We start from the raw sequence: 10,161 nt of genomic DNA, 5'->3' as shown, positions 1-10,161 counted from the left end.
TGACAGATCATTCTAGATTGTGTAGCTTTTAATGAAGCGTTAAGTAGCTCTTTTTACCTGTTTATCATTGAAACTATAAATGAAGCTTTGAGAAGATATTTCAGTTTCTTTAACTGTTTATTATTGACAGCTAAACAAAGCTTGATCTATTTTTAGCATTGTTAAGCTATTATAAGTACTCAGCTTTAAATGCAAAGGAGACAAAAGCAATCGCTCCAACCATCATTTTGAAGCTATATTACGTTGAATTTGTCAACTATTGAGAAATTAGTATTTGGCTGAGTTGGTTAAGAGTTGAAATTCATTTACTACAGGCGTTGAATTTGTAGGTTCGAAACCTGCAAAATCACTGTTGGACGGTTGTCGATTTTTTTTTTTGAATTGGCCTGGTGGTATGTTTTTGAACAGCCAGCATATAATTAAAAAATCGAGTTACAAAATTTAAAAAACAATATTTATTTGTATAGTTGATAAAGAATATAAGAAGATTGCTAACAATAAACTTTAACTATTATTAAATTTATTTTTTCTTATTAATTTTATTTTTTATTTAGAATTCTAAGGGAACACTCTCAACTGGAAGTTATTAATTCATTTCAAAAAATCTAAAGTTATAAAGGAAACCTTCAACGAAAGCTTATTGCTTTTATTTAAAAAAAATCTAAAGCAATAGTGGCTTCTTGCAACGAGATGTTGTTTATCAGTTATTCGAAAATCAATAATTGAATATTTCTCAATTTCAATATCAAAGGAAACTCCTTTTTTAAAAGGAGTAGTAAATTACGTGTTTATATACATACATGGATAACTGAACGTATATCTTATTGGGTACATCTGTAGGAGGTAAAGTTTTAAAAATGCAAAAGAAAACAATTTTGGCATTTTTTATTAATTTTAGTATTCAAATTTTCATCAACAATATTTCTTTCTTCTAGTTTTTATACCTGCCACAAATCGAATACAAGAAGTTTGTAGCACTATAAATATACTCTTACAAATATGTAAGTACATTTACAGAATTGGTATAATTTGCGAAGGTGTACTATATAAAGTTCGGTTGGAATTAAATTCGTTATGACTTACCATTTGTGCTTTGATTTGTATGCTTATTTTATAAACATTAGGAGCACCATTAAACAATTAAACCTTTTATGGACATTATAATTTTTTACTAATTTATGCAAAACGTGTTGCTTGTATTATTTGAAAGCTTAAACGTTTTCCCACAGATTCAGCCTATCTCATATCTACTATTTGCATTATACAAACTAAAATTAGGAACAGGTTATACCTACAAGCTGCGTCATAAATTGCGATTGGACACAAAAGAATTCTCAGAAAAATTAGCTAGTCGCTACAACAGCTCCAAAACTGTATCTTTAAATGTTTGCTCTCTTTTAGTTCGCAAGAAGTTGCTAAAAAATATAATAAACTCTCCCATTATCGAAATTGGAAGATTTAATACTGAGATTTCTGGCGATAAAATCTAATACAGACTCAACGTTTTAATCAGTGGATCGAATTTCCGAATCCCCGAGCATTTTGATGCTCCCTCTTATACTCTATTAAAAAAAAAAAGAATTCTCCAAGCTTTTATTTTAATTAGTGGAGAAAATAAATAAAAAAATGTACAAACTTATGTCAGCCTAATGAAGCTAAGCATCACTCTGGTAAATGTTTTGATATCTGATTTTGTTTGTTTTGACGTCACAGAAGTTGTTTTTGATTAGCGCGAAATTATCGACTTATGAATTATGCATTTATATTGCAGCGCAGACACGAGCACACTATTAATTAAATTTTGTCTAATCTCTTTTTGCAGACAAACACGAATGTGCTGTTGAACTAGCTGACTATGATTTTTTTGAATACATACATATGTACATAAGCGTAATTTATGGTGGTATCCACATGTATAGCAGGGAAAGAATCTCTCCATTATTTACAAATTGCATGATTTTGAAATATGCCATTATTTCCAATAAAATACAAATTTATGTACACTTGAAAATTTACTATTAAACTTTAAATATTGGAAATCAATTTTAAATATGTACTTCAGAATTATCGCTGTACTTTTTATATTTTTGAACATGAGCTTTTATTGTCATGCAACACCTCACAATTCAATTAGATGATTTAGGACCACAAACCCAAAATTAGGTATTATTTATTATATCTGCCAGACCGCGATTTCCGTGTATTTTTCACAATTTAACAAGTCGTTTAAACGGATAAATTAAGGACAAACGCTCATAAGACTACGCTGGATTATTGGGCCAATCCATTGCCGAATTGTAGCGTAAGTATGAATACAGCTCAAAAGACTTGCTCCAATTGAGATAAGAATGGACTGAGAAAATACAAATATCCTGCGGCTTCATCCAGTACTAATGACAACATAAGTAGTTACAATGGTATTGATCAATTACGAGCAATATATTCTTCATGAAATTTATAAAAGTAAAAGGAAGAAATTGTATCCAATAGCTAAGTAAAGGAAATATAATTAAAAATTTTCGTAAAGGCTGTTGATATCGTCACAATAAAGGAGCAGATATTTTCACTCACAAAACCATGAAATGTGTATATAATGTTGGCCACCCTTTTTGATTTTCATTTCCTTTGAAATTCAGCGTAATCAAAAAAGATTATTTATCCTTGAATTTCGAATAAGTTTCATACACACAGGATTTGTTAAATTATAGATCTTTTATTTATTTTCTCCACATTCCTTATATTCGCAATAAAAATAAATTAATTATATCCTAGTATAGCGTTGAGCAGCCAGAAATGTAGCAAAATTCAATGCGCGATACGAGAAAATGAGCACATTATAGAGGGATTTATTCATAATTTATATTTAAATTACTTTATTTTCCAAAGCTGTTTGCAATGGCGTTTGCGTTGGCGTTGGCGTTGGAATTGGCACCACCGAAGCCATTAGAGCTAGCATCAGCGACTGCATTGGCAGAACTTCCACCGAATCCACCGCCGCTGGAATTAGCACTGGCACTGGCATCGGCTTTGGAATTGGAATTGCCAAAGCTAGGCGCACCACCATAACTGGGATTGTAACCGAAACCTCCCCCGAATCCACGATTTCCGCCATAACCGCCGCCAAAGCCAGGATTTCCACCAAAACCGCCTCCAAAACCAGGATTTCCACCATAACCGCCACCAAAGGCATTATTTCCACCAAAACCGCCTCCAAAGCCAGGATTTCCGCCAAAGCCACCACCATAACCAGGTTGGTTTCCGAAACCTCCTTCAGAATTCGCACTGGCCTCAGAGTTAGCATTGGCGCCGCCGAATTGCGGCATAGCACAACCAACCGCTACGATTGCTGAAAGGACGACAAACAATTTCATTGTGTGGAGAAATTCTGATACTATCTACTAAGTCTCGTTAACAAAATTAAACTAACACAATTTTGGCCAACGGCAGCTTTTTTATAGCAAAAGTGAGGGGAATATAGTTGTATTTTCCAATTTCAGTGTATATAAGACATTTATGTATATATGTTAATATTTGTTTATTTGTGTGATCTTCTGTCGGCTTCAGATTCATTTGAAAAGCTCGTGAACGCGTTTGTGCGTGTTAAGTTAAGTTAAACAAACAAAGAAGTAAAAACTACATTTCAAATCTCCCTATATTCATGTTCCAATACCAATACCAGTATACTTACGTACATTAATCTCTCGATAGTAATTATACAATGTTTCTTCAAAACTAGATTCACCACTCAAATTGAATACTTTGTGAATTATTCAAAAATTTCTTATGTTAGGTTGCATTTCTTATCGATTAAGCAATAATATTTTCTTATAGGTGAAATAATTAAGAAAACTATTATCGATGGTTAGTACTGAAAGAAATAAAGATAAAGTTCTAGTGATCGTATTTTAGTTTCCACACACTTTTAAATGTTTTTGGTTTTTAGCATATCGACGAAATAGTACACATTTGCAATATTTTTTACTTTCATAATTTGCAGGAATTAAATTCGGGATAATATTTGCATGTGTTTTCAAAACTCTATACGTAAGTATTAATTGAAATGTAAGGAAATTATTGTATTGGAAATAAGTGGGTTTGCTTCAAACGATTTAGTAGTCAACAAAATGTGTTCACTTAATTTTATTAAATCACTATATTTAGCCCTAAACTAAAGAATACACTTAATTAAAATATATTCGGAACAAAGACCACTAAAATTCTAAACCCATTACATACATATAACCTAAGGCGCTGGGTTAATTCGTGAATCGTTTTCACCACCAAATTATTGTCTATCTAAGATTATGCGTTCACTTAATGTTTCTAAATAAATTATCTTCCATTTTGACCGATATACACGATATAAAACAAAGTTTTAAAGTCTTTATATTACATACATATCATACATACATACATAGGTATAGGCGGCATCAAGACACATTATTATTAGCAAGAAAGGCTTCCTGATTTCATTAATATAGTTTGCAGTATTGGTAACCCTTGCCCATGTATATATTTTAATATGTTAATATTCAATTTCTATGTTTATTTTACAGTTGAATATTTCATTTTCATTTCTCTTTCTTCTTGTCGCGAACTTAATATTATATATGTATATGTACATATACAATACATACATTATTCCTACTGTAAAGTAGAGATGAGCGATATTGTGATTTTTCGATATCTGTGATTTCAGTGATTGCTATTTTTAAATCACAGTGATTTTATATTGCTATTGCGATCGCAACTAAGTCGACGTTCAAAAGTCGTTGTTGTTGTCGTAGTCCGGGTCTGTTCCACTTACGTAGACCCGACTGTCGTGGGAACGACGGAAACATTTTGTCGTTATTGGCGGCAAATTCTCTTTTGGCTCCTGTAACTCGAGTCAAGTTTTTCCGCCTTTCTTTTCACTACATTTTCGCAAATGTTGGAACGAACTGCGATCGCTATTCACTGGTTCGAACTGCGATCACAGTTTCGAACTTCGATCGCAATTCACTGGTTCGAACTGCGATCACAGTTTCGAACTGCGATCGCAATTCACTAGTTCGAACTGCGATCGCAATCGCAGTTCATAGAAGCGAACTGCTATTTATAAAAAGTGATCGCAGTTGCGATTTGTGATTTTTCAATCACAGTGAAAAAATCACCGGTAGTGAAATATCGCTCATCAATACTGTAAAGCCACTGCTTACTTATTTATTCAATTTCTACATTTGTCATTTTCCCCTTCTTCGCATAAGCAGGTAGGTGCGAGCTCTAATTAGTTATTTGAGTTTATAAACTCGTTTGTAAGTTGCAGATTTATTTCAACCCTATCCTAGCTGTGCTGATCTGCACGGTAAATGCAAGTGCCTTTGTGCATATGTATATGCCGCCACTGCACATCGTGTATGAGGTTATTCATCGGTCAGCCAGGAAAGTGGAAGGACATACTTCCGAGTAATAATCAATAATGTAATTATTTATACATGCCTATTCTTACACATTGTTATTTTAAAATAAACCATTTGAAATCATTACACCATTGGAAGCTACATATGTATGTATTTGCAATCATTTGAAGCCATTCGGAAAGCAAACCAAATGTGTTAAATTCGCCCCACTTGATCGATGAAATATCTTCATTTCACATTCCAATTATTTTCCTATTTGGTTTGCGAAATCTGTTTCACATACCATTTGTTTGCCATCTATTGGATTAGAAATTTCAAGATTCGATGCGTAAATCTCCTCGAAACAAGACTTCAGTGAATTCGCCAAATATGGACAGCGATGGTTCTACGTCATCAACATCAAAACTCAGCCAGGGTAGCAATGCATCAGCCACCGTCAATATAGCCAGTGATTTACCAGCCGCTTCTACAGCCACCGGCGCCACCACTCGATCATCATCAAACGCTGCCATTGCCAACATTAATGTCGGCACCGAAGTTTCTTCGAGGATAGCAAAACAATTGCCAGAATAGGAACAGCCAGCTATTGCCAACTGCACAGTAACGTTGCCGTAGCCTATCGATATCCGTTACACGCAGCCGTTAGTTGCAGCAAGTACCCCTGCTGCAAATCAAGTGTACAGTTGAACTATTTTAGGGATTGATACGCCTTCGATCCACTCTAATTCGACGACAATGACTACATTAGTCAATTCAGGTGCTACATCTACACAGTCATCGAGTTTGCGCAGAAAATTGCAGGAATTACCCTATTTTAGTGGAAAGACGGAAGATTGGCCAATATTTTATAAGGCTTACATAGAGTCAATTGCAATTCGTGGATATAGCAATAACGAGAATAACCAACGTTTATTAAAGTGCCTGAAAGGATACGCACGTGAAGAGGTCAAGTCATTGCTAATCCACCCGGACAATGTCGGTAATATAGTTTTTTAAAATTTAAATTTGGGCACCCTGAACAGTTGATCCGCAGCCAGCTGTGTCAGGGGAAGGAAATCGCACCTATTTCGGAAAATGCCGTAATAAAAAAAATACCGTTTGCAACGAAGGTATGTAATATTTACAATCTTATTATGGTGGTGAATTGCATTTGTCAAATCCTACATTGTCTCAGAATTGTCTTTGAGCAACCTGTCGGATGGGCCAGCTTCGCAGCTATTGTGCAGTCAGACATTTTAGTATTTGGTTATCAAAATTAAAGCAAACTCCTCTTCCGTATTTTACCGGTCATCGTATACGGAAATCACAGATGTGTTGATACATACGCATTGCTGGACGAAGGTTCATCCATCGCGATGATTGACGGTGCTCTTGTTCGACACTTGGGAATGCGTGAAAGTGAGCAATCTTTAAATATGCAGTGGTTCGAAGGACGTGCAGCGCAGGAGTCAACGTTTGTAGCGGACTTATTAAGTAGTGGCACCGGTATGCAGAAACAACACAAACTCCGTAACGTGTATGCTGCTGCGTGTAATCTCCGAAGAAATGAACGATCGGAATCAAAGGCTTGCGTGGAAAAGTTTCGCATTTGACGTGGTAGCTTCACGAAATTTGACTTGGGTTACTGCTTAAGGTAATAATTTAATCTTCGAAATTTTTTTTCGAACTTTCGTTCGTTCCCGACTTTCTTTAATTTTAGGTTTTTAGTACGCACAAGTAAGCTATTATTATATTATCTAATTGGAGGATGGAGTCATGTGTAGAAGTTCACGAAAGTGAGGAAAGTTCACTGACTGCCATTCACTTGGGAGTGGCCAGAAACGATTATTCTATATATGTATGGCTGAAGCCGGCGTTCCAAATACCTATGAGCAAACATGCATATACATATGTGATAATGACAGGCGATAGCGTAAACAGAGTACCAAAAGAAGGCCACATAAAAGTAGATCAGCTGCAGGATGATGGCCATGATGAAAATTAAAAAGTGTTACAGATGTTTTAACTTCGGCCATCTGCGACAGATCTCGACAAACAAGACCAAACACTATACATAAGATGAACGAAACCCGTGCACAAGCTGAAAGGCTGCAAAAACCCACCGAGCTTCTACCTCTGCGTGGAACAGAAGCGTAATCGAACGGATCTTATCCTAAGGATGATGAAGATGCCGCACAAATACAAACCGTCTTGAATTATAGCCAGAGATTTCAACACGAAAGCCGTGAAATTAAGCACACCCACAAAAAATTCATGGGCGCAAAATCTTTGACATGGCAACTAGATTGGGCCTTATCGTTACGCATAGTGGGAACACGTAAATGGGACGCTTCCATGCTAAACTCAGAAAAGCTCCTCGCGGCAATAGATGAAAAGCCACTAAAAAATCGCTCAAACAGCACAGTCAGGAATATTGCAAAATAATCTACGGGCAGCATTACAGAGGTATGTAAACCTGCAAAACCACAAATAAAAAGCGGTTTACTGGTGGACAGATGAAATACGAAATCTGAGAGCTACAAAATGATATCAACAAAAATCGTGGGGCCTCGGATACAAGATTGTAATGAAAAAGCTCCAAAGTTAAGAGCGCAGCTATGGAGAACATCGTTCTCAACCCACAATCCAGGAAGTGATCCACTAAAGTATACGCGAAATTCCTCATGCCCACCTTTTACTTTGGAGGAAATGAGCACTGCCGTGAGCACTTTAAATAGCGACAACATAAGTTAGACTATGCAGGTGTACTATCGGGGTCGTTGAAGACGTCGGGTCAACCTTACGCTTTCTAATACTATGTCATTACCTTCAATACAGAACTGCCTTGGTATTGTCAATGAAATAGCAAATTTATTTAGAAACCATTCAAATGCAAACACAACTTTCCAGGACGTTATACAGAAGCACGCACCAGAAAGCAAAAAAAGACGACTTGTTCGCCTTTGTGAAACAAGGTTTATAGAAAGGCATGAAAGCATTATAAGCTTTGTATATATATTTTCCCGTAGCTCCTAGGTGGAACATAGGGCCTCCCTATCGGTTTCAGTAATCAGAGGGTTTAAGATGAGTAGGTGATTAGCCTTCTGCATCCGATCCTAGTTCCGGGGCTGCCGGTTTCGCCTCTAGGCAGGCAATGGCGTAGGAATTTCCTCCTCGCAGATGCTAAGGTTATACCGCCTTTTCTCGGTCGACAGAGCCTCGTTTGTAGTGAACAGGGGGTACCGCGCGAAGGTGAGGTTGACGTTTGGGAGGGATAGGCTATATATTCGCATCACCAACCCCATTTGCCCATTTTTGGTATTAGCTGAATGGGACCCCCCCAGCTTTGTGGAGCTTTTCAAATTCATTGTACTAAGTTTGGAAAAAATTTCGAGTAGGGCATGGTCCATTTCGCCTAAAGCATCAGCCTTCTTAGCAGCGGTAGAGAAAAGCGATTTTTTGCTTAGTCTATTCGTCTGTGAGCAATTGTTCAGCTTAACGCTGCCACTGTCTGTGTAACTCCAAGAAAAATCTATGGATTTTGTATCAGCAATGAACCGAGCCAAAGGATTAATAAGAAATCTGCACCAGATAAGAGAAACAGCGGATGGTTTTTTCAACGATATTTACCAAACAGCATCACAAATGTCTAAAGATCTTTTTGACACAGATCTTGTAGTGCCTAGAGTGATTTTGCGTCAAACTACTCGTGCTAATCCACCTTGCACAAGCCCTGAAAGCCACTTCAGAGTTACAATATTTATTCCATGCGTTGATGCTCTGATTCAAAACATGACAGAACGTTTATTAGTGAATGAGGATATATTCTCGTCATTTCAAATTCTACTCCCAGGTTTTGCTGCAATTGATAATGCCGAAGAATTAAAAAACTACTAACTATTTACTTCGAGGAGCAAATATCAATGACAGCATTAAAATCAGAGTATCGATTGTGGTGTGCCAGCTTATCATCAATAGATCCAACCATAGAAGTGTTGAAATTACTGCAACATTGCGATGCAACGTATTTTAAAAATACTCACTACCTACTTACAATTTTAGCAACTCTTCCAGTGACGACCGCTTCCGTTGAAAGAACTTTTTCAACCTTAAAAGAATAAAAACTTTACCACGCAGTGTGATGGGCAATGAGCGACTGAGTGCACTTGCTGTTATTGCTGTGCACTGGGATATTAAAATAGATCCAGATGAAGTAATTAATGATATGGCAAACAAGAAGAAAAGAAAAATATTACTTATTTAAGTTACAACTACCAAATAATTTAAGTAATATGAATATGAATTTATATTGTTTTTTTTTAATAAACAGAAAATTTAAAGTTTATATTACTTCAGCCCTCCCCGAAATGAAAAGCTGGCTACGGGCTTGCAACCCTGTGAGTCGTGCCGCACCGTATCCGAATACGAGGTGCTAATATACATGTTCACAAGACAACAGGCGAGGAAGCAAACACTTGAATCCTGGCAAGATGGTGTGCAAAAGAGATGGACCGCCAAACTGAACAAAAATATAGAAGTGTGGCTTAGTATAAATACACAGCGAGGGGAACTACAACCTATCACAGATGCTCTCCGGCCACAGACATCCCCAAATATCTATACAAAAAGGGGAAAAAGAGAATGCCTAATGTAGCCCCGGTGAACTTCGTCCCACCCAAAAATACAACGAAACTATTGCAAGACAATGCAATTCTAACAATGCCACTTCAATTTTCATAATACAGCAGATGACGTTTTCAATTAAATATGGCGGCTTTCTACT

The 10,161-nt window shown here is 36.4% G+C and overlaps 1 protein-coding gene across 1 annotated transcript; it reads right to left on the bottom strand.

Moving 5' to 3' along the window:
* Positions 1-2,693: 2,693 nt before the first annotated feature.
* LOC105227200 (ATP-dependent RNA helicase glh-1) lies at positions 2,694-3,431 on the bottom strand. The gene has a single exon (XM_011206431.4). It carries the CDS (start codon positions 3,369-3,371, stop codon positions 2,874-2,876), a length of 498 nt encoding a protein of 165 aa, XP_011204733.1. The 5' UTR covers positions 3,372-3,431; the 3' UTR covers positions 2,694-2,873.
* Positions 3,432-10,161: the final 6,730 nt, after the last annotated feature.

Source organism: Bactrocera dorsalis, chromosome 1 (genome assembly GCF_023373825.1).
Source record: "Bactrocera dorsalis isolate Fly_Bdor chromosome 1, ASM2337382v1, whole genome shotgun sequence".
Lineage (NCBI taxonomy): Eukaryota > Metazoa > Arthropoda > Insecta > Diptera > Tephritidae > Bactrocera > Bactrocera dorsalis.
Note: the sequence above shows the minus strand (reverse complement) of the source record. Positions and strands in the feature narration are given on the sequence as shown.